We start from the raw sequence: 24244 nt of genomic DNA on the forward strand, positions 1-24244 counted from the left end.
TAAACGTGTTTTTTTCCACTTCTTATTTCACAGTAAATTTTGGGTAATTTTTCAAAACTGTAAACAGTATATATATATATATATATATATATATATATATATATATATATATATATATATATATATATATATATATATTACCCACCTGTTGACAAGCCACAAGTAAAACTTATGTAGTCAAAATTCAGTGGGAAAATTAAAAATAAATGTATGTCTTAGATATACAGTATTTTAATCAGAGATTAATGATGTTGAATTGAAATATACAATATTTAACATATTTTAATTACATTATGTTAATATTCCCAGTCACGGATGCACGTCTCTGGCATCAACTGTTCGTCCTGCTTATGTAGCTTGAAAAAACATTCCTTCAATTTTGTTTTCAATTATTAATATTGCAATTATTACACATACATTAAAATACAGTAATTAATCACATTTTTAAATCATTTTTCTTTCTTACAAGCGTGTCCGCCTCCTTAACAGATCACGTAGTAAGTCTGTTCAAACATTTCTAAATAAAAAAATAATCACCAGTAATAGTTTTACATTATTTATGTTTCTGTATAAATGTGCATTGTTTCGATTGTCATTATTATCTGTAAATGTCTCGACCGCAAAAAAAATAAAAAAATAAAAATCATCTCTGGCATCGATTGTTCGTCCTGCGTTTGCTGTGACGTCAACGTCGCTCCTCTGAAATTGCGCGGACGGTGCGGTGTGTTTGTATCTGTCAGGCGAACAAATGTCGCACCCCTCGATAATTTGACCCAAGAAAAGGAATATTGAAATCTAGAAGCTTATTTCAGAAAGTTTTTCATCTGCATGCTTGAAAATGAGCGACGACACAGACTCTCCTCCCGAGAGGGAGATGAAGGTAACCTCTCTATCTTTCGGCATTGCTCTGACTGCTTAGCAAGAGCTAGCTGGTGTTCGCTAGCATTGAAACGCTCAGTTAGTTAGTGACTTTGTGTTATAATGAATGAACCGTTCCTCGACAGCTTTTATTGAGTTTTGTTGTTATTGTAGACAAAGCAGCATGTAGTATTTAAGGGAACTTTAAATTCGCCACTCGCTAGCTAGTGTTTGCACACTTTTTCAAGCTACATCCCTCGCATCCCGTTTTAAAAAGATACTAAAAGTCTCCCCACGAAATTTGACTTTTCCTAAAGTGACCTAAGTGCTGAAATTTTTATTTTATTTATTGGACATGCATTTAATCTGATAAAAACCAAATGAGGACAAGCGCTTTAGAAAATAGATTGATGTTTTTTTATTTTATTTATGAAAGTATGCTTCTTGCTTCCAGGACTTTCAGTTCCGCCAGATGAAGAAAGCCAAAGTTTTCGAGCCTTCAGGCGAAATGCCGAGAGAGCGCTCAAGCTTACTGGCCGTCTCCAACAAGTTCGGCCTGACGTTCGTCGGCTCGGGTGGGATGTTCAAGGTCTATCGCACAGAAGACATCCTCGCTGTTGACAAACAGGAGGGCAACTCCAACACGATAGGTATGAATGGTCCTGAGTTCTGTGGTAAATTAAACCTACGAGTTTAATTTATTACATGACACACATGACATGCTCATTACTTGTTCCGAGATCATTTTACGTATGTGAAATCAGTTTTTCCTTTTGAAATGAATGGAAGGGCCATTAATTCAATGTAGCTTCCAAGCAACGCCAAGTTTTAATAACGTTTCAGAAAAATTGATGAAGTGTAACGTACCAAAACATATTGAATGTAAAAGATTTCCACATTCCTTAAACTAAATTCACATTGTGATGCTCCTTTTTTGCACTCCTAGGTGGGACGTCTAAAATTTAATTGACACAGTCATGAGCAGTAAAAAAAATAACACGCCTTAGGGGTTAAAGATGAGCAATCCGAAAGTCAAGGTACCACTGCATGTTTCTTAATTTAAATCATCATGTTTTTGTTTTTCTTTAGTTGGTGGAATACCAGCATTGGTGGAGGTGAGGGTGGATTCAATGCTGCATAACTTGGCTCTCAGCAGCGACGAACTTGCTTTGTCTGTATGCGCCGTTTCGGAAGAGGCAGCATTATTCGTCAGCTTTTACGACGTACGCACCTTCGTTAACCAGGTAAGCTTAAACATCGCAAGACCAACACACTGACAGGAGACTGAATAAAAAGGCACACAATTTGGATACTCCCGTTGCTCGTGGTTGAAGGTCACTGTAAAACCTAAAACAAAAGACATTTTATTATTAAACCCAGAAAAGTTTGACCAAACCATATGATGTTAGCTTAATGGTACATACAATGCCAAACACATAGGAGGGAGGGCAGCATCAATTGCATTTCCCTTGTAAATAGCGGATATTGACTACACATTATGTAAAGTTGTGGGTTGAATGCTATTTTGTTCTCTTTCCAGGCGCGACCACAGAAGTTTCCTTTCGCCTCGTGGCAGCCAACAGTGCCCTCAGAGACTCTGGTACTGGACCTCAAGTGGAATCCTGTTCAGGCGTCCATGTTGGCCGTGTGTCTATCGGATGGCAGTATGTCCATCTTGGAAGTTGCAGATGACGTCCGAGTTCAGGCCGCTCTCCCCGCCTCTAGTGGTGTCACATGCCGTAAGTAAGGCACCTCGCGCTGTGTTTGACCATGACACGGCTGCTGCTTAGTTTTGGCTTCTTTGTGATGTCATCCCCCAGTTTGTTGGAGCCCCAAAGGGAAACAGGTCGCCGTGGGGAAAATGAATGGCACTGTCAGCCAGTATACTCCAGTAAGTCAAAATATTGATTAAAAAAAAACAACAACTTTGTTGCTAACTGACTTTCTGATTGGTTGAATAAAAGGCCCTTGAGGAAAAGAAAGTAATTCCGTGTCCCCACTTTTACACCTCTGATGACCCAGTCAAAGGTAACTTAGTTTCTATATACACGTCTTCCATGTATGTCATTTCAAATAGTCATCATCTCTTTGTTTTTGTCACAGTTCTTGACGTGTTGTGGTTGAGGACGTTTTCGTTTGCTGTAGCCTACGCTGCCGCCGACGGCTCCTCGGAGACCCCACCCGAGCTCGTGTTGATCACTATCCCTGTGAGTGTCTGAATTATCTAGTACATGCCGAATTTGTGAATTACTATTTTTTTGGGGGAGGGTTCTTTAGGCAGCTTTGTTCTCAACATTCTTAGCTATAAGACAGTTTCACACGTGCTGTTACTACATGTATTTAAGCGTCATTTAGCACATTTTTTCAAATATTTTCAACTTTTATACATATATATATATATATATATATATATATATGTATATCAATTTTACACTGTGAAACTGCAATTAAAAATTTTAGTCACCAAAAAAACGGTGTCTGAGGCTCATCCACTCATGAAATGTTGGCGTCAAGTCAAATATATTTATCACAAAAAGTGTCAATCACTAACTTATGGCTGATGCTAAATAGAGCAAATGATTCTTTTGTTTTTACAACAGAAAAAGGATGAAAAGGTGGAAACAAAGTATCTGAACTTCAGTGACACTGTGTATGGCTGCTGCACGGAGCGACAGCACCACTACTTCCTCAGTCATATAGAAGACTGGTGAGAGTGACTCAAAATATCAATCTAGAAAATATGTACTTGAACCATTTTGCAACCTGGTTTGCTTTTCTCAGGAACCTTGTTTTGGCTGCGTCTGCAGCCTCCATCGAAGTCAGTGTCATCTCTAGACAAGATGACAAGGTGCTTCATAAAGTGTCCATTTTATCATTATGCTCTTGTTCAATCATGATGACGTTGAAATTTTGGGATGTATTTTTTAAAATTATTATTATTCTTTAGATCTGGGAACTGTGGATGCTGGAGGACGCTAGCAGGGCTGAATTGCCCGTCTCCGAGACCAGTGAAGACACGCTGCCCCTCGGTTTAGCCATCGACTACACCAGCCAGCAGGAGATCCGCATCAGTAAGCGTCTACTGCTAGTTGACTCATTAAATGCCAAGAATGACTCAACTTGTCCATTAGAATCAATTCAATATGAAGTTATTTAGTTTTGGGTTTTTTTCCTCTCCATTTTGCTCTTCTTTTTTTCCCCCTCCTTTGTTTTCACTCTTTCATGACATATTGTCGACATCACTTGTCAAGGCTGTGCCTTCCTGGGGCGGAAAAAAAAAGCCCCAAAAAAAGCAACATGCACTTTGACCTGACCTTTGTAGAGGTGGCACTTAGTAGGCTTAATCTTGTGCTTGGCGTGTGTGTCAATTCTATTTAACGGCCAACACACTTTTTGTAATGAGGCTGAGCCAAAATCCCTCATGTTTCTTTGTCACTGCAGTGCTCGACAGAGTTCATGTAGGGAATAATAATAAGCATCCGCCTCAACAGATATTGACGCATTCCATCTCATCGCAGCCTCTTGTCTTTAAGAAAAGAACCTGGAATTTCTTGCTGCATTCTTGACACGATAAAAATCCAATGTGCAACAAAAGAGAGATGCCACATTGAGAGATGGGGAAGGTCAACGAGGCGCTCATTAAAAATGTCTCGCAACAAACAACAAAGCGGCTCCAGACGCCCTTGCTGTGGAATGCTGATGAGTCTCTCTCGCGCTCTTAATCTCGCTCTCACTCTTTTTTTTCTCTCCTGCAACACCTTACTTTCATTGTTTAATTTTCAGTAGGACTTTATTTCCCTCTAGAAGTGTAATTGGTTTCTTAATGCATTTAAATTGCTTCTCTTTTATGAAGGCGATGAAAAGACGTTGCCTCCTGCTCCCACCTTGCTAATGCTGTCGACTGAGGGATTACTTTGCCCTTTTGCGCTGTTAAACCTCAATGCCGGCGTCAAGCAACTGATTGCACCTTGTGTCGCACTCCCAACGGAGGGTGAGAGACCCCCCAAGCCAGGTGGGAAAGTCACAAATACACACCACAGAAAAAAAGTGACTTGTACTACATGTTATTGATACGACTATTTGTTCTTCAGTTTCCTTGGCAACACAGCCCCCAAAACCTGCCGCTCCTCTCCCGTCTGCCTTCCCAAACCTCGCCGTGACTTCAGTGGCTGTCTCGTCATCTACTGCGTCCCCCTTTAGCCTTGGTCCCACAGCCACTTCATCATCATCAGGCTTTGCTTTCTCCTTACCACCTGTCAGTGGCAATTCGGCCCCTCCTGCCTTCTCCTTGGGATCGTCCACACCTTTCGGATCTGGGGCCTCGGGCTTCACGTTCGCCGCCACCGCCAAGCCTCCATCCGAAGCCCCAGCGGCGCCCTCTGCATTTTCTTTCAGCACCCCCTCGAATAAAGTCACAGCCCCGACGCCTCAGAACCTCGCAACTCCCTCTGTACCTGCAGTTAAACTCAATTTGAGTGACAGGTGAGATATCCTTATTTCCTAACTGGCACGCAAAACAGCAGTAACAAAGCAAGATTATAGTTCACAAAAACTCAGCAAAAAAAAGCATTGTTAACAGAATCCAAATTTAAAATGCTTTAAAAATAATAAATAAATGAAACTTCACCTTACTGCATTATCCATTTAAAAAAAACTAAATATACGATTGAACTACAGATGGAAGCAGTTTTCAAACGACATCCGTCTTCCCCAGGTTTTCAGCCGTTGAACCTCCAGCAGCCCCTCCGCCGTCTTTCTCCTTTGCGCCATCTTTGCCCAAAGGTATAGTCTCAAACGGAAGTGTGGCTGCTCTCCCTGCTGTTACCACCGCCAAGACAGCCACAGTGTCAAGTAAGCACAAAACCTAACTTTCGATATTTCCTGTTCTTACCTGTTCCTCATCTCATAATGGATTGTTTTTTCTTTTTCCGCATAGCCCCGGTACGTCCAGTTCAAACCAGCACACCTCCTGTGGCACTCCAAAAACCTTCGCCAGTTCCTCAGGGCCGCATCCAAACCCCACAGGTTTTTGATTTTATTTTTTTAATGAATCAACTATTTATGTACAAGCTATGAAAAAAAATACATAGGACACACAGAAACAGAAGAAAAAAAAAAAAACTGAATGTTTTATTATTTTCTTCAAAGTCCTGTACACGACTGTACTGTACCATACTGCCTTGGTCAGTAATTTGGAATAACAGCTGATGTTTGGATTTTCTGACTTCCTTTTGCAGCCAGTTGGAGTCGGAGTAAAGCCAATGGAGAAGCCGCAACCTCAGCTAAAGAAAGAAATTGATCCCATCATGATTGGAATACTGGAGGAGGTATGGTTGAATCTTACTAGGGAACTTGTCTATGATTTTTATCAAATGCCTTATGATTTTTAATTGTATCCCTTTTGATGCTCTCGTCAGATTTCACACTTCCAAAAGGAGCTGGAAGATTTAAAGGCGAGGAGCTCGATGGCCGACTTCAAAGTTGGAACCAACGAGGAAATGAAGGAACTGAGGAAAGAGTCAGAGGATCTAAATATTTTCACCCTGGAGATTAAGGAAACAACAGAGGTAATTTCTTTGAAATAGAAATGTTCATTTTACTGAATAGTTGGAGCCATAACAAAAATATTCTTTCCAGTCTCTGCACGGTGACATCGGTACACTAAAGACCACCTTACTGGAGGGCTTTGCCGGAGCGGAGGAAGTTAAGTCCCAGAGCGAGCTCAGCAGAGATCGGAATTACAGACAACTGCTGTACAAAAGACCCCTGGACCCACGCAGTGAGGAACAGCTCAAGGTGAAAACGGATGACCATATTCAAAATAAGTCCTCAACTATCAAAAATAATGTCGCTAATATATTTAAGGGCGTCTTGTCGAACATTACAAAGAGATGAGCTCAAATAGTCACATCAGAATATCCATATCCACCCTTTGGCTGAAAGTTCCACTTGTCCTTACTTACACGCTAACAGTAGTCGTCATCACCGAGACTCAGTGCTAATTCTTTTCAAACATCACAGACATTAAAGATCAAAATCAAAGTGTTTTGTACACAAACATGTCAGTACCAGCTGGCTAGCACAAGAAGCTAACCTGAGAAATCAGTGCTTTTTTCTGTCAAGCAGCACAAACTGATGAAATCAAATGCTGAAAGCAGCCACAGAAAATCGTTATCAAAGTCCTTTATACATAAAAGCTGGCTGATTCCACCTCCTGGCTGAAAGTTATATAAAGCCAAGCTGGCTAACTATTGGAAGAAGTTCATTTTAGAAGTCGAGGTCTGCCCTCAGTACCCGTTCTTGTCAATCAGCACAAACTGATGGACAAAAGACAAGATCCAGATGAAAAGCCTTTGTTCACAAAAGAGTTCGATGCAAATGACATTAGTCACTGAAGATCCAAATCATTTGTTTGTCCGTTTGTTTTCTGTGTAGGAGATCCGCCAGCTGTACCAGTACGTCATGTTTGCTGTGGAGGACGTGAACGGTGTGCTGGATGTGGAATGGGAGAAACACCTGGAGAAGAAGAAAAAGAAGAAGTATGTAAAAATCATCCCCCTTATCATTTCGTGACTTGGCGTTAGCATTAACACTTCATCAAATGGCATGTTGACAGGCACATGATGGTGCCTGGGCGCGAGGGTCTGTTCACCACACTGGCCAACAACCTGTACATCATCAACCAGCAGAAGAACAGGCTGGACCAGATGGTTAACGAGCTCACCTCGCTGCACCTTTATAACAAGACGGACGCTTCCACGGCCAACCGCATCACAGCCACCTCCGGAAGGTCGTATTTGCGTTTCTCAAATCCAGATTTCAAAATGTAGTCTCATAAATGACATAGGGGAACAATTTTTTTCATGCAAAATGACATCGTATTTCCTGTGAGTATAACAACGCACTGCTTTGAATTAGAAAATTGGTTTGAATTTAAAAGATGCGAGTGAATTGAATCGTTTGACTTCCAAATATACTGTATTAAAAATATTCCCGTTAGAAGTTGAGGTCATATTTTGTTGTTGTTGTTGTCTTTTTACAACAGTATAGAAAATGAGCTTGACAGTTTAAGGGATGCCCTGCTGAAGGCCCGGCTGGACACCACCTCTCCTAAAGCGAAAAGCCCATCACCAGGTAGAAATTATTACATATTTAAATGTTTATTACAGACAATGGAAGAGCTCAAAATGTGTATGTGTGTTTCTCAGTCAAGATATCGCCTGTCAAACAGTCCCAGCTGCGGAACTTCCTCTCCAAGGGCCACATGCCCCCTGTTCGCTCTACTGCACCAGGTACCCGTTCAGGCTAAAAAATGGACGAAGAAACTTCTCTGATAAATCACACTTTGTCATTAATTATTCCTTTTTCTCGCCAAGCCAACCTATCACGCTCAGCCTTCCTGTCGCCGAAATACTACGAAGACCTGGATGACGTGAGCTCAACCTCGTCCCTTTCTCAGTCCATGGAGCCTCATCTGCCTCACTTGGAGGTGGAGGAGGAGGAGGAAGAGGAGCTGCAACCTGAGCGCCTCCCCATGGCGGCCACTGCCGCTCCTCCATACCCTCGACACCCCACCGTGGTGAGGACCCCCTCCATCCAGCCTGGCTTTGGAGCCATCCAATCCACACCATTGGCCAAAATGCAGTCCGTACCAGGCATGGGTTTCAGATTGAGTCCTATCGCTAGCCCGAGTAAGTAGAATATTGTAATATTAACATTTCACACGTGCACACATTTATTTTATATATATTTATTGATTATAAACATTTAGTTCACTTTAATCAGATTCTTTTTCCTCTATATTTCAATGTTCCATATATATGTATTGTTTTTCCTTATTCTTGACATTTCAGTTCCCACCAATAAGATCAACCTTAGCGGCGCTGACAGCACTGCACTTGCCACTAAAACGGTCAAGCATGGGGCACCGTCCACTGAGAGGACCATGCCTGTCACCATCCCGGCACAACAGGCCGCCGCCAGCGCTGCCCTTCGCAGGCTGATGGCCAATCAGAAAACGGGTAACGCTAACTTGCACAACTCTTTTGGTTTTTGTCACTACAAATCTATTTATTCCCAGTTGTCATGCTTTTTTTTTTTTGTTTAATCAAAATGTAAGATTTTTTTTTTTTTTAAATAGCACTTGATGAGTAAGCATGCCTTCCAGACATGCACTTGTTTTATATAAAAGGTTTTTCATAATTAAAATCCACACAGATGTTGCGATGCATGTTGCTGTCACTGGGTGGCGGCAGAGGCCTCCAGGCAAAACAAGAATTGGATCAGCTTTACTAATATTTGAGCGTTTGAGTTTTTAAAAAAACAAAATAAATTGTGTTCCAGCTGTCGTCAGCACTTCCTTGACAGAGTCCACGTTAAAAACTGTACCTCAGGTGGTCAATGTCCTGGAACTGAAGGACAAAAGGGCTCCCGTGTCATCCCCCGCAATCATCAGGTATTCTTCCTTACAACAACACTGATGTCTGCACATAAAGCAAATGTGAAATTGAATGAAAATGATGTTATTTTTAACATTTTAAGCGACCATAAATTTAAAAAGTGTGGTGTGTTTTGTTGTTGTTGTTTTTTCACTTACCAAGATTACCTTGTCATAAAAATATAAGGACAACACCTCCACAATCAAAATTAAAACTCCACTAAATAAACAATCGTCATAACAACAGCCCACAAACACAAAACCACAACAACTAAGGGAAGTTGTGTATGTTAACCTTGAAGGCAGGCATTGAATGAAACTTGACGGCTTTGACACTCATTGACAGTTATGACTTCTTATCGTCGCTCAGACCGAGAGTGTAAGCGTTCACAGAACAGAATGGCAAGAATCTTACACGTACTTTCCTGTTCTGTGATCTCTTTTGTAGCTCATCAACAGCAGAGCCAGCCGCTGTGCCGCTGCAGGTTCCGGCTTCGACCGCATCCATCCTGCCCAAACGAGTAAGAGAAAAATATTACTCTACTGTAGAAGGGGAAGGCCTTCATTTGCAACATTTATAGAATGATATTAAACTATTGATTGAAGAGCCCCCATTTGTTTTCAAGTACCAACAGTTTTGTGTCTCTCGCATGTCAATCTTACAAAAGTTGAGTGACAAATCCTCTTTTTTTTTTTTTTTTTTTTTTTTTTTTTAAATCTATGAAACCTTAGCAATCCACAAAATTGGCCTTTAATATCACTGTTGAAACCTTGTTCAGCAGAATCCTGGCCTAGGAGTGCAAAAGCCATCCAATGAAAGCACAAACGCTCCGCAAGCAACCTTCATGTTTGGTGAGCTCATACCGTACAATTTTGTTATAAACGGAGAATTAAAATGTCCCACTTTGTTGTATTGAAATTTTTCTTGTATTTCTTTTGTGGCGGTGTCATTCAGGTCAGTCTGACTCATCTGCCGCACATGCTAGCTCAGTTGAGCCGAGTATCAGCAAAGGTTTCTCCTTCACTTCAACGTAAGTCAATTTAGGAAGAAAAATATTGCTTGGAGGATTTTATTATTCTAATCAGCCATTCTTCTTTTGCAGCCCGTCAAGCTTCAGTTTTGCGTCAGTCACTCCAGCAGTTGGAATACCACCAGGTAAAGAGTTTGTGTTATCAGACTTTTTTTTTTTTTTCACCATTTCACACTTTTCCTAGGCATCTTACCTATTTTATGCAAATTATCTACTGCTTCACCTGCCTCATTTACCGTGGGGTCAATTCAGATTATAGATTTTGTTGCCATGCCGACAAGGGATGAGTATGGGAGGTGCCTACTCATATTTTGTATTTATATTTAATGTCAGCAGTTGTGAGTGTCATTTGTTTGTTTTTCTCTTCAGTGAAGGATGTGAGTGAGTTCTCCTTTGGAGGAAATGGCAAGATGATATTCGGTCAGACTGTCGAGGAGCCGTCAAAGTCCGTCTCTCCTTCCTTAACTGCTGCCGTGTCAGCCGCACAGCCGCCATCTTCTGAATCACCCATACCTGTTCCTACTCTGGTTTCTGCAACTCCAACACAACACCCTAAAACAACTGGAGGTGAAACTTTAGGCAGTTTCTCTGGGCTACGTGTCGGTCAAGGAGAAGAAGCAAAAGATTCCTCTACCAAACCTACCCCTGCAAACACTGCTTTCACCTTCGGAGGTGTTGGAATCGGCAAAGGAGCGGTACAGTTCAATTTCAGCAGTGATCAGAAGTCTGCGGGAGACTCTCTGGGAGCTGACTTGTCCAAGTCTGGTAGTTTGTTCAAACCTCCTGAGACCACCCCAAAGCTGACCTTCTGTGTGACTACGGCCAACGTCCCTGCCTCGGGGCTGCCCACGTCTTTCAGCAGCCTCCTAGCGGCCCCCACAGAACTAACGGAAGACCCCAAACCAGCCCCGCAACCTTCAGAGCTCCCATCGGTTCATGAAAAAGAGCCTTCTCCAGTGCATTCGATCGAGGGCGTCGCACCCTTAGAAAAGTCTTCGCCGGAGCCGGCCACTGTCAAGGACGCTGATCCTGGTCCAGATGCCCCTGTTTCAGTCCCAGCAACGGAGGCAACGCCCCCGCCGGCTCCAATCGCCACGGCAGACACTACTCCAGACGTAACGTCGGCCACCCCTGTGGTTCCTGCATCCCAAGTAGCCCCACCGACGTTCCAGGTGTCCACTTCTGAGAAGCCCGGGTCCATTTTCACTCAACCCACAACGGAAAGTAGCTCTACTGCTGTGATGCCCGCCATCAATACGACAGCTGCTTCTGAAACTGCTGCCAGCACGGCTGCAGCCCCTGTGACCAGCACCCTCGGGGAGGCCACCCCCACTTTTTCAGTCACTACTACCACCGCTGTCACCACTGTGTTTGGACAGCCGACCGCAACCCCTCCAGTCACAACAGCCCCTTCAGTGTTTGGCTCGTCCACCTTCGGCACATCGACCGGAGGCGGTTTCGGCAAGTCTGTTTTCGGCCAACCCAACGGCTTTGGCCAACCCGCTGGCAACACCGCAACGCCAAGCGGCTTCTCTTTTGGACAGTCCGCGTTCGGAGCAAGCGCTAGCACCGCCACCACCGGAGGAGGAGGCGGTCTCTTCGGAGCAGCCACGCCGAGCAACGCTAGTTCCTTTTCTTTTGCCGCGAACACAAACGCCAACACATCCAGCGGCACTGGTGCCGGACTGTTTGGACAGAGCACCACCTCCGCGTTTGGACAGAGCTCCACCTTCGGACAAGGGTCTCTCTTTGGGAGTAACACCACCACATCCTCATCTGCCGGATTCAGCTTTGGTCAGCCGTCAGGTAGGTTTAGTCTCGCTGTATGCTTATATTAGCAGCTATCGTACACAGACAGATAGACAGATGGGATTTTGTTATTAACTTCAAAAACTTTTCTACCCTGTAGGCTTTGGATCATCTGCTTCGTCTGGGTTCGGCCAGCAAGCCAACACGGGGAGCGTATTTGGACGGGTATCACTATTTACTCTCTTAAAAAAAAATACAAAATTCAAACCGCATAGTGAGTATGACCTTTCTCTCAGCCGTCGGGTGGAGGCCTGTTCGGTTCCAGCGCCGCCAATGCAGCAGGTTCACCAGCCGGCAGCCTCTTCAGCGGCCTCGGAGGCAAGCCGAGCGAAGAAGCAGCCAACAAGAATCCATTTGGTCCTAGCGCTTCCACCGGAGGGTTTGGACAACCTGCTCAGACTGGTATGAGGCGCTGGCTGTCACCTGCCTCATGTCCCTTTGAATTTTTTCCAACCAACCTATTTTGCCAACAGGTACTCCCAGTCTCTTTGGTAGTACTACTGCTAAACCCATAGGATTTGGACAGGCCTCCTTTGGGGAGCAGAAACCCAGTGGGACCTTCACTTCCGGTGCAGGGAGTGTTGCTTCCCAGGGCTTTGGATCCTTTGCGAGCCCAGCAAAACCAGGTACTATAAGAATTCAGTGATAGTCCTGTTACAGTGATAAACCCGTCCATTGGCCATCTCACGCAGCACCATTTTTTTAACACTTGCCCCTCGTTTTATCATCTGAGCTGCAGCAAGCGTTATCTCCTCAACCCGGCCAGGCGTAAGCAGGCTTAGTCTGATCATCTGTCAGGCAGTGTTGCATCATTTTACATGTGAATGACTTGCACAGACAACATTTCCAGTTCGATACCTTTCTGTGACTCATCCAGTTTCGATCTCTGTCCGCAAATAATAAAATGGTTTCGTAAACGGCAATAACGTCAACACCTTGCGTCTATCCATGTCCTCTGACGATTACAAACAACACGGTCGGTAGCAGTCGCGTTGTTAATTCTCTCCAATCATTCACACAAAATGTCTCGCTTAAGTAGCGTAGTGTTTGATTCCGATAGCTTCGAGCAAACAAAACATGCTTAGAATTGGAATCCGCCTAACGACCTCATTTAAAAATTGCAACACGAGCACCTATCTTTTAATGTTATCTTCCAAAGCAGCATTGTTGGTCTCATCCCTTCAGGCTCACCCTCTCCCCCCCCCCTCCATTTTCAGCTGGATATTACCACCCGCCCCAAGCCTCCGCGCGCGCCGTAATGCCTGATCACTCTGCTACATGGAGCCAATGTAATCTTGTTACATTAGTGCAATCAATTATTTACTGGGGCGTGCTGGTAGGCGCGCTGTAATTTCAGCACACCCGCCGTCAGGCCCGCTGCAACTTGCACATTTCACGCCATGAGACGCTTGACAAGTTTGCACCCTGGCTCGCTACCAGTAAACAAATATCTATTAGTATTCCCCCCCCCCCCTCTGAACATTACCACTAAATATCCTTTCATCAAAATTAAGTTGGACTAATAAAATAAAAAGTCCTTAAAAAAAGTAATTGAAAAAAGTCATGTTTGCACAAGAATAAAATTGTGGAGTTTGCATGTCCTTCCTATGCATGTTGTGTGTTGTTTCTACCGTTCCAAAAATGTGCATTTTAGGTGAATTAATCAGTATCAGCCCATGAAGTGTAACCAATTGGCATTTGTGCGTCGCAATTCAGGCGGCTTCGGCAGCGCACCGGTGTTTGGGAGTCCCCCGGCCTTTGGCACGTCACCATCATTCGGCGCCACTGCGGCATTCGGCACCAGTCCGTCCTTCAGTAACACCATGGGCTCCTCCGCCAGCAAAGTGTTTGGAGAGGGTACGGCAGCTTCCAACATGGGCGGATTTGGGTAAGAATAAATAATCCTGCTCTTTCTTACAGGGAATCCTCGGTTTACGATGGCGTTCCATTGTTACGGCGGCGATATAATCAGAATTTAGACAAATTTGGAGTGTGCACTAACCGACACTTGTCAATCACTAAAATCAGAATAGAGGAAATATTAATATGAAAAGCGCTTTTTGGACATAAATTTAAAAAAATAACAATCAAATGAAGAACGCCAAATTGCACACACTGTTGAAGAGTAAACCAACACTCCCATTTTCATGAGATCGGTTTTCATGACCACAACCCAAATTTGTGCTGGAGTAGATTATTCCCCTCTGATAATCTCACCCGCGGATCATGCTGCTGGCGGATTAAGTCTTCTCACTTCCTGTCCCACTCTCTGGGTTTTGCATCCTCGCGGATCTACTCGCTGATGAGTCGGTGGGCACAAATCCTGCAGGGGGGGATTATCTTTTGATATTTCTCCCCCCCCCCCCCCCCAACCCCTCCCCCATCATTGTATGCGCCATCTGACACTTTGCTAGCATTGTTTTTGAAAATCATCAAAATGTATGTTGTATATTTCAGTCCAATAAATGGTGGGTTTAATCCAGGCTTGGAAGATTTTTCTCATCAGCCCCTCTTAAACCCTCCAAGCTGTACACTTTGTAACAAAATAAGCAAACAGACATTTGCCGTCTCCATAGCTTGCAAGCTGCACCATTTCTTGTCATACAGTACACACAAGTAGACTAAAATTTCAATCACAGATTTCATATGCGAGTCAACTGGCTAGCCAGTTGGTGCCTAATGACCGAGGCTAACACCGCCGTCTTTATTCGGCACTGCTTTTTGTCAGTTAGAATCATTTTTCTTTGACTTTAACTCCACAGTTTTGCTTCGCCGTCCAGCGCGGCGTCATCTTTCGGGGCGCTAGCCAATCAGAGTGCCCCGCCATCATTCGGGGCTCTGGCCCAGCAGCAGGGACCTGGCTTTGGGGCTCAGCCTAGCGGCTTTGCAGGTTTTGGACAGCAGCCACAACCTGGAGGTGACAACTTTTCCTTCTTGTCTTTGCATTATCTTTGTGTGCGCACATTGTATTAATAAGATTGTGTTTGTAGGGTTCTCGGGAAATACCTTTGGCTCCACAAACCAGTAAGTTCGAACACAAACCATTTTTTGAAACTCTTTCCATTGTTTTTATATACAACCCTCCTCACATTTTTAAAAAATGTCTGGTGTAGAAAAAAAGATACACACAATTGTTCTTCCATTGACATTTCAATAACGTCTTGTTTCTTTCAGATCAAGTTCCCAAACGTTTGCCGGTTGGCGAAGCTAGATTTATTGCCACTACGCGATCTTTTTTCCTGTTGCTTGGAAAGCAAAGTCAAAGAAAATTAACAAGTTTTATATTATTTTCCTTGATTAAAAAATGTCACATGACAAAAAAACATTTTCGTTTGATTAGATTTTCAGTTGTTTACTTGCACGTGCAGTATAATGCTGTGTGCTCTCTTCTCATTGAAGGTAAGCAACCTTTTAATAATTACATGCATGTAATACCTTGAAGTGGCACATTTGATGGTCATCATTTTTAATTTGTAATACTGGGGTAGAAAATATTCTGATTATTAAATATTTTGAACTAAAAAATGTCAACAAAGAAATTTAGAGGAACTGAAATGGAAAAACTATTTTTACTGTATCAACAACTGTTGTATATTTTTTACATGGAAATGAATATGTTCAATAACATTTTTTTCATGTAATTAAAATAATGACTTTTTTAGTAATGTTTTTGTCTAAAGAGCTACCTCAGAAGAGCAAAAATGTCATGTAAGAAGATCCACATTTCGCCATTTCTTCCTTGGCGGTGTTTATACTGAGCAGTGACACTGAATAATGACACATTTTCCAGGCAGTGTTCATAGAGGCTTTATATGCCTTTCTAATACTACCCCCAATGGTAAAATATTCCTGGGTCGACTTTGACCCCGCCCCATTCCGTGTCATTCCTACGGAAGAATATTAGCTGTTTCGATTTCAGCCTCCCCTTTTGTGGCAAGTGCTGTTTAAACACATCAGTGACACACACAAATTACAATACCTCTGTTAGACCTTGGCAACAATCTCCAAAGGTGCGGTGTTAATAAAAGTGGCGTATCATTGTCCGAGCGTCCGACCGCACCTTGCTACCCAACCCAAAAGGCCATGTTTGGCATTTGGGGAATGTCCAGGTCATTATACGACCCGGGATCGCCACCTGCCAAAATGTCGACACCCACATTCCCAGACGGTTTGTTTCAAATGGATGTGAAGAGACTGGAGTAAAATAAATATCTGAATGAATTAATCAGTTTTTATATCCTGGCAGTGTGTAAAATGTTGCCAATTTTGGGTCAAAATGACTGAACGAGCACCATCGCCTGTTTTGTTTAATGATTGTCATATTCTGAGATTTTTTTGCTGAGTCAGTCATTTTGATAAAGAATTTGCCAACTTCTTAGCACTACTATAACTGAAATTCATCAGATGTGGTGTCTGTTAGAACTTCAGCTAAAATCTTTGACCGTATTAAAACTGTTTGTTTTTCGATTTGCATAATACCTTAAATGTAAGCAAACTAATCTATAGCCACCAATACTCGTTTAATCCTCGCCCTCACCGTGTCAACTTTGTGATGGAAAATGCAGGAAAGTCTCACAGACACTTGAGAGGATGACAGCTGTCATTATGGAATTCTGATAAAAATAGCCCCCCACCACGCGCCGTCCAAAAGCATCCACTAGCTCCACGTGAACGTGATCGACCCCCCACCCCTGCCCTGCCACCACTTTAAACTCCCATTACTGCGTTTCCTTATCGTCTGCCAACAAGCCATTATTAGCCTCTCAATATCATTTGAAGATCTAAACGAGCTGCTTCCATCTTAATTTTCCTCCCATCACCACCACTGAATTTCTCACTGAGGTGTTATTCTTGGAACACAGATTAATTGCTTTTCACCGTTGGTTGACATATCAAATTGATCGACAACTATTATTAATAATCGACTAATCGTTTAAACCTATGGCTTAAAGTAAATGTATCCAAATCTACTGATTTCATCCTTTCAACAATAATCATCCTCTGATTCCTGTATTAGTTCATGAAATTAGACTGAATGTTTTTTTAAGCAAAATAATACTTAGATAACTCAAATAACCTTTGCTGCCCTTGGTTGGAAGCAAATTCTAAATTTGACCAGATTATGTCTGTTTACCCTTGTTTTAGTGAGCATGAGCACTCAGCTGTAGGCAGCATCCATGACAGAAAAACAGGAAAGGATTTACTTTAAAACCAACACAGAATCCACTCATGTGCATATTTTAATTTAATTTCACACTGCAAAATATTTTCTAACAAACACAAATGGCAAAGCTCATTGAGATCAGTCCTTGAATGACAAATGGTCCCATTAGAGAGTCACGGTGACATTGGCACCGTTGTGGTATTAATAGCAGTGTCTGGTGCCAAAGATAGTGAGTGAAGTGGTGATTATTTTGCATTAATATCAGTGACAGGTGGCCAAGTGTGAGCTGTGCTAATAAAAGTGAGAATGTGATGCTCTGGAATGCCACCAGGATAGCATTGAGCAGCTAAGCAGGAAGCCATAAACACTCCCAAGTAAATGTTGGGTCATCTCGGATGTATGTGGATCTATTTTGTGTGATAACGCTACTACAAACCATATATCATGCAAATTTCTTCAAAGTAAATGTTTTGCATAAAAGTGTTTCATTAATAAATCAGTTTTATTGTTATGTTGCAATTAAATATCTTGTTTTCGCTGACAGTGAAAACAGCTTTTGTGTCAGAACTCATTAGATTGTTCAAAGTATTATATTTTTTTTTTCCGCTCTATTTGTCTTACATGAATGCCTCCTTTTCTTGTGCTATCTTTCCAGCACAAAAGGAGTTCCAAATAGAACGCTCGACATCTTATCCAGCAATGCAAGTAGTGTCCTACATCACATCCGTCAAGCGAAAGGTGGCCTCGGGCATATAATGCGTGGAACCTTTTTTCAATTCAGCCCTTAAAGGCTCAAATGTGGTGCCTTTGTGCAAATCTTGCTAAAATAGGACATTAATGGTTGGAATAGCACATCCACCTGTAACGCAATTAGCCTTGAAGGGTGGTAAAGACAACATAGCGTAAGTTTTACTCACTGATGATGTCACAGTGTTTAAAACATGGGTGTCATTTTACAATGAAACACAATCTAGTGTGTGTAAATGTGAGTGTCCGAGAGTTTGAGGGAGTAAATATTTTCTGCACCATTTGTGGTCCTGCTTGATGAACAAGGCCCACGACACATATGACCAACCTTTGGTGTTGTGGGCCCTTTTTTATTTTTATTTTTTCTCCCGTGTGCATTTGAGAGAGCATGATGATTCAACAAGAGCAGTCAAACTCTCGTTGGCCTAAATCCCTCCAACGGGGGTATTAAAACACACACACACACACACACACACGTTTAGGTTACATGTACTCCAGTTGACTACTACACTGAGTAATCATCCAAGGCCTGCAGCAGCCTCATTGGGTGACTGGCTACCTTCTGTTAACATCAAGCTACATTTAAATTGGTTTTGCTTTTGGTGACATTAAGGTACTCCTGCATTTAGGCTCTATTGTGATCATGGCTAATGCTATAGTGAGCACTACAGCAGGACTTGAGTTGCTCTCAGAATCCTAACACGTCTGTTTGCAACTTTGATTTTGCATTTTGAGTCCCGTTTTAACCCTCGCAACTCTGCGAGACTTCACAAACTCGACTGTGGTTGTCCCTCGTGGTCAACTCGCTCACCCAAAAGTCACACGGTCGCTTCCACGTGTGGCGTCCAAGTGATCTCATTATGTCGGGAATCCCCCGCTAGCCCTTCTTTTCTTAACCCTACTTCACCAGGATGGCCTTTGAGTCAGTATGAATCTCAGTCAGCCATGCGTGAGCTTGTTATGCAATCATGCTAATGCGGCCCACTAGCTTCCCAGCATCAATGGACTGGTTTTTTTTTTTTCTTCAATGGCCCTGAAAATAGCATAAAGTAAAAATACATCCCGAAGAACAAATATACAATCTCGAAATTGAACAAAAAAATCGGAATACTTGTAGAATAAAGGATATTTTGAAGAAAGGAAGGAAAGCCTGATAAATTTAAAGTCAATATGAGAATAAAATTATTCAGTTAGAACAACACAATTTGCTCAGTCTGCAAAGATTGTCATTTATTTAAAAAGGGTATAGTAATAAAACATCCATCCATTATCTTTTTGCATCACTGTCAACATTTTGCCAACATGTAAAAAAAAAAAAAAAAAAGCAGGGAAGCATGTTTTATTGCTACATTAATAGCTGCTCTTTGTCATTGAATACATTGCAATTTTTTTTCTCAAACATTTAAAAGTCCAATCCTAGATTTTGACTCATGAAAGAAAGACCAAGGATATTAGGGCATTCATTTTTAAGGCTAAAAGGGTTTGGACGGAACAAAACGCGACATACACGTAAGGCAGCATGGATTGTATAACACAACAAAAACACAAATGCACTCTCCCAGCCTATAAATAAAAACGCACGTGCACAAAATCGATGCATAATCATAGTAAATACTTAAAACTCCACACAGAATAACTCTATTCAAATTTGTGACTTCCTTTAGCACGAGCCAGCTTGAAGGTAGAAATGTTGTGATTTGTTCAGTCTGCTTTTTAAATGGCTCAACCCCCCGCTGCCCCAATAAAAAAAGTTTTTTTTTTTGTTTTTCTTCACAGCTTCTGCAGTTCTATTGAAAACAGGAAGACAGGATAGACAACCCTATTTCACACAGATTGGCGGCACAAAATGGCGGCCACATCAGAGTCGTAACAACTTTACCACTTTGCTGCGATACAGCATTCCACAATCAGATAATTAGGTGTTTGACATGTAAAATACATGTGAGTTCCACCTCACACAAATAGCACACTTTTTTTTTTTTCCACTCTATGTATCGGTACAAAATAGTAACTTGGAAATTAAAAAAAAAAATGAAAATGCCATCTATTTAGAAGCAGTGCAACGCAAGCTTAACACACAGGCGTCCTCTCAATTCTGGGTATGGCTCTGATACACCAAAGTTAGTTCGATCAAAAAAAAATAACCCAATTTTGGGTCAGAACCAACCAATTGCCAACCCAACTTTTTATGTCATTCAACTCAAAAAGTCAGATCAAATTGACCCAAGTAAGCTCAGCCCATTGTTGGGTTATTTTTGACCTCCTGATATCACCTCAGTACAACAAAGCCACGGAAGAAAGGCATAAGAACACTGGCTTTAGGCAGTTTGAAAAGAGCTAACGTTGATACTGTTTTGGTATGAAAGGTGTGTGTGTGGGGGGGGGTCAGTATCTAGGTGGGATCACAACCACAGGGTCTCCTTCCTGAGGACGCCACATGAGCATCTGGGCATCATTTGCATTGGGCTTGACCAAGGCGTTGGGCGGGATGCTTTCGTTCTCGCCCAGAATCTGCGGCTGCTCCTGCGCTATGGGCTCCAGAAGGACGGCCCTCTGACCCAGTGGCTTATCCGGGTCCACGCGGATAAGGATATGCATCCTCCAGCGGATAGTCTGCAGGATCATGGTCTCGTCCGTGGCCCTGTTGATGGCCACCAGCCAGGTGGTGAAGCTCTGGTTACGGCGAATGGCGGTGAGCTCGGCCACGTTGCTGTCGCTGACTGGCACGGCCCAGGTGATGCTGGGTTTGAAGTTGTCGTTCATGCTGACGGTGAACTTGCTGTCCTTCCGTGTGGGGCCTACGATGGTGTACGTTTCTGTGGTGCTTCCGTACCAGGGATAGTTGACGCCATCCGAGTCGCTGATGGCCTGGATGCTGCCGTTGCGAAGATCGGGGAGCTCCCAACTCGACCTGGAAGATAGACAGAACCACTTGAACTCGATTTCCATACTTGGGGCCGGATTGACGGAGATCCTTAATCGTGGATGCTAAATTGTATGTTTTTGAGGTAGAAAGAGACACTGCAAGCACCAAATGAAATTTTGGAGTGATGGAATTAAAAGTGTTAATGGAAAAGCCGAATAAACATACTGTTGCCCCCCCCCCCCTCCCCAAGAGCTGGGAATCAGCAGCTCACGCTGTGCTTGAAGAGATGTGTGAGCAGCAGCCACATGACTATCTGCCTGCTCGGCCTCATGTCCATGTTTTGTGCCACGGGGCCAGATTATCACATCAGGCATGACAATTGCTCGCGTGTGTGCAGTTCACTGTCCGTGTGGATATGAAAACTCATTTCATCCTTCCTAACACATGCCACCCAAATAAATGGAACACTTTCCTCATCCTCTGTATTAATACTGCCATCAATATACGAGTAAATGTATTAAATGTATTCAGTAACTGAGGATTAATTTTGTAAACACAAATTTGACAGCCTCTGCATATCGATAAATTTCAACTTCCGATTTACATCTGATGAATTCCTATTGGCGTCTTGAGCCTTTGGCGGCTGACACTGCTGACAAATACTTAGTGTGCAAGAGGAATAAAAAAAAATAAGATCAGGCTTGTTTCAGCAAATTTGCCTTCACCATCCCCCTCCCCCATACACATCCACTCTTAAAACAAATGTTTTCAACCCACTGCAAGGGAAAAGGAAGAATATTACATGAAAAAAAGTCAAGATTTTATATAAATAAAATCAACATATTGCAATAACATTTGAAATACTGAGAGTAAAAAGTGGTCATTTTACAAGAATAAAATGTTAGATTTTCATAAATACTTATAATAATTAATTAGAATGATTGATATATATATATATATATAAAATAATAATTTGGGTTATTGCTGTATAGACTTAGTAACAAGAAAACAAATGAATTCTCTTGATGTTATTTCCAATGGGGGCAAATACATACGTCTAAAGGGTGTGTGCATGTGTGTGTTATTTTTTGATTAGGGGGAACGTGTGTCTAATCTTAAACGTTCAGCCCTTAGCTGGTCCTGAGATGATAAAGGCATATTTTCAGCCCACTTGTGGTCGCCCCAACAGGATGTCACAGCTCACATTTGTTCCTCACTTTCAAGAGAGCACAAAATAGCACCTATACGACACCACCGAGAGCACAAATTCAAGTTTGACCAATAAAAGCTTGTCTAACATGGAATTTATCATGCCTTGGAGTTTATATATATATTTTTTTTAATCCTCAGTTGCTGAACTTGTTATTCATAAATATTATTATTCTGTGTTACATTCATTTTCTATATACACATGTTCTATTCTTTTATGGCAATCCCAGAACAACTGTTCCTAAAACCAACTGGTTCGTGCTCGTCAAGACAGAATATTTCTTCTTAACTTAAACACTTACACATATGAGGATGTGAAATTGCATGAGTCAGCTCAAATGCAAGTACTTGATGTCTCAACATTGGGCAAAAAATGTTGCCACTCTTATGATGAAATTGAGAAATGTTGCTATCCGAGCTTGGTTTACAAATACAAAAAAAAATGCTGTTTTATATTCCGACAAAACAAAACAATGCCTTACGTCATTATCACCTAAAAATGATTTTTTTTAAAAAGCACTCCAAGTAGTGACCAGTATTAAAAGACAGTAGTATAGTAGCTATAAGTGTTCATCCAAAAATAATCTTTCATGTCGCGATATTATTTACACTATGTTAATATAGTGTCATTGTACAAAAATGTTAAATACAACTGATTGGTACCAGAGTGAGTTTGAGAATGACTGGCTTCTTTTATTGCGTAAATTAAGCGGATTGACAGATTTGTGATACTCACATCCCCTTGCTGCCATAAGTGTTGTAGAACTCCATGTGGTTGCAGGCTTGGATCCATCCGATAGTCCACGTCTCGTTGGCGGCCACCGGCGGCACCAGTACCAGGGCTTGGGCGCGGAAGTACGGAGTGCGGTAGCGCAGAATGACAGCGGACGACTCATCGATATTGGTGGGGTTGGAATCGATGGACGCGTTCACCTGCAGCACTGCGACGCCGTCCCGGAAGGTTTTAGGCTTGCACGCGATGCTCTGCAGGCAACCCATGGCGTTCGCATCGGGGAGCCACTCAACGACGGTCCACAACAATACGATCCACGGGAGCGCCTGCGGAGGGGGGAGACGCATCGGGGCGGCGGCACAAGTCACCGGCCGCTGGGTCCGAAAAAAAAAAAAAGCCTAGTTGGAGCTCAAATGGGGGGGAACGGGCGACTTTGGAGAAGGAGGTAACCAGATCATATGATGTGGAGTATGGCGTGTAAACTCCACCAAATAAACTTGGAACGCTTTCGTTAAAGTTGCGTGAGAGTTAAATGAAGGTTAGCACCATAATAATCAATTTGGCGTCATTTTGGAAGGAAAATAAAATACTCTGCAGCTGCCGATGGTGTCCTTTTAATCCTCACTTGGCTCAGTCAAGGCATGAATTAAAAAAAAAAAAAAAGCGTATCTTTTCTCATGTATGATGATAATAACACCGAAATACCGTTTCTTAAATGTAACGCAGAAAGAAGAAACAGCAGCCACTGCGCGTCCGCAACTCGCATCATGCGCAAGGCACCACCGGTTCCATAACTTCCACTGGCACCTACTTGCAACAAATGCAAATAAAATATCGATAGTGGGGGGGGGGGCTTAAAAATGAATAGATAAATAACAGTGTCAACTGTCGCCGAGTAAAAAAAAAAAAAGGTAGAGGTTGAGTCCGAGTTGTCGTTGCAGCGCGGCTGTTGGTGCAGGTTCACCCGCTCGTTGGTCTCCGACTGCTTAACCAAGCCAGTCGCTGGAAAACGGTTTTATAATGAGCTTACAACGTCATTTCCTAGTATGAGCGTGGGGCATGATGGGAAACGTAGGCACAATCTAACATTCTCAAAATTAATCATTATTTCAAGTAAATTGACGATTTTTAATTTATACAATTAAACTTTCAAGGAGTATAATTTTATTCTTGACTTCCCCCCTCTATTGTCACGTCTGCATGCTTTCACACAGCAAAAAAAAAAGCAAATATTTCAACCTGGATTTTGTATTTTTTTTTACACTTGAGGCTGGCTTCACTTCTGTTGGCAGTTTATGCCGTTTGCGTGCAGCGTAACACCTAAGTGCCGCTTCACCAAGTTTGCTTTAAACTCTGGGCTCCACTAATTGATCCAAGTTTGCACAGATCC

The 24244-nt window shown here is 42.4% G+C and overlaps 2 protein-coding genes and 1 long non-coding RNA gene across 5 annotated transcripts; 1 reads left to right on the top strand and 2 right to left on the bottom strand.

Annotated features, from left to right (window-relative positions):
• Window positions 1-641: 641 nt before the first annotated feature.
• Window positions 642-18040, top strand: nup214 (nucleoporin 214). Of its 2 annotated transcripts, none has more exons than XM_085925592.1 (36): window positions 642-880; window positions 1313-1508; window positions 1948-2102; window positions 2399-2597; window positions 2679-2749; window positions 2823-2886; window positions 2962-3065; window positions 3459-3565; window positions 3640-3706; window positions 3806-3929; window positions 4712-4870; window positions 4950-5340; window positions 5573-5709; window positions 5795-5883; window positions 6096-6185; window positions 6276-6425; window positions 6496-6654; window positions 7294-7397; window positions 7475-7648; window positions 7904-7992; window positions 8067-8150; window positions 8235-8549; window positions 8712-8879; window positions 9202-9313; window positions 9744-9816; window positions 10075-10147; window positions 10251-10326; window positions 10399-10451; window positions 10696-12132; window positions 12236-12300; window positions 12372-12537; window positions 12609-12761; window positions 13852-14023; window positions 14898-15052; window positions 15126-15159; window positions 15310-18040. In XM_085925592.1, the coding sequence occupies exons 1-36, from the start codon at window positions 839-841 to the stop codon at window positions 15344-15346; spliced, it is 5844 nt and encodes a 1947-aa protein (XP_085781718.1). In that variant the 5' UTR covers window positions 642-838; the 3' UTR covers window positions 15347-18040. The 2 variants fall into 2 exon arrangements, with proteins under 2 accessions (XP_085781718.1, XP_085781719.1); XM_085925593.1 differs by having other exon boundaries at window positions 10078-10147.
• Window positions 6012-12810, bottom strand: LOC147047939 (uncharacterized). 2 transcript variants are annotated; one of them, XR_015067705.1, is made up of 4 exons: window positions 12361-12810; window positions 9717-9804; window positions 9247-9341; window positions 6012-7374 (listed from the first exon to the last, which is right to left on the bottom strand). It is a non-coding gene; the product is annotated as an uncharacterized LOC147047939 (long non-coding RNA). The 2 variants fall into 2 exon arrangements; XR_015067704.1 differs by lacking the exon at window positions 12361-12810 and having other exon boundaries at window positions 9717-12349.
• Window positions 18041-19256: 1216 nt separating the features above from the next.
• On the bottom strand, window positions 19257-23825 carry fam78ab (family with sequence similarity 78 member Ab). The gene is made up of 2 exons (XM_085925594.1): window positions 22858-23825; window positions 19257-20957 (listed from the first exon to the last, which is right to left on the bottom strand). Exons 1-2 carry the CDS (start codon window positions 23199-23201, stop codon window positions 20432-20434), a joined length of 870 nt encoding a protein of 289 aa, XP_085781720.1. The 5' UTR covers window positions 23202-23825; the 3' UTR covers window positions 19257-20431.
• Between the last annotated feature and the right edge of the window lie 419 nt (window positions 23826-24244).

This window comes from Syngnathus leptorhynchus, chromosome 12 (assembly GCF_054491065.1).
Source record: "Syngnathus leptorhynchus isolate UIUO chromosome 12, UIUO_Slep, whole genome shotgun sequence".
In the NCBI taxonomy this organism is placed as follows: Eukaryota; Metazoa; Chordata; class Actinopteri; order Syngnathiformes; family Syngnathidae; genus Syngnathus; species Syngnathus leptorhynchus.

Excerpts from the sequence above, each read along its gene's own strand:
- nup214 (XM_085925592.1), top strand. The coding sequence starts at position 839 with ATGAGCGACGACACAGACTCTCCTCCCGAGAGGGAGATGAAG. Across the intron at positions 4,871-4,949 it reads TGAGAGACCCCCCAAGCCAG|TTTCCTTGGCAACACAGCCC; the intron begins GTGGGAAAGTCA and ends TTTGTTCTTCAG. Across the intron at positions 10,148-10,250 it reads GCAAGCAACCTTCATGTTTG|GTCAGTCTGACTCATCTGCC; the intron begins GTGAGCTCATAC and ends GGTGTCATTCAG.
- fam78ab (XM_085925594.1), bottom strand. The coding sequence starts at position 23,201 with ATGCGTCTCCCCCCTCCGCAGGCGCTCCCGTGGATCGTATTGTTGTGG. Across the intron at positions 20,958-22,857 it reads ACTTATGGCAGCAAGGGGAT|GTCGAGTTGGGAGCTCCCCG; the intron begins GTGAGTATCACA and ends TCTATCTTCCAG.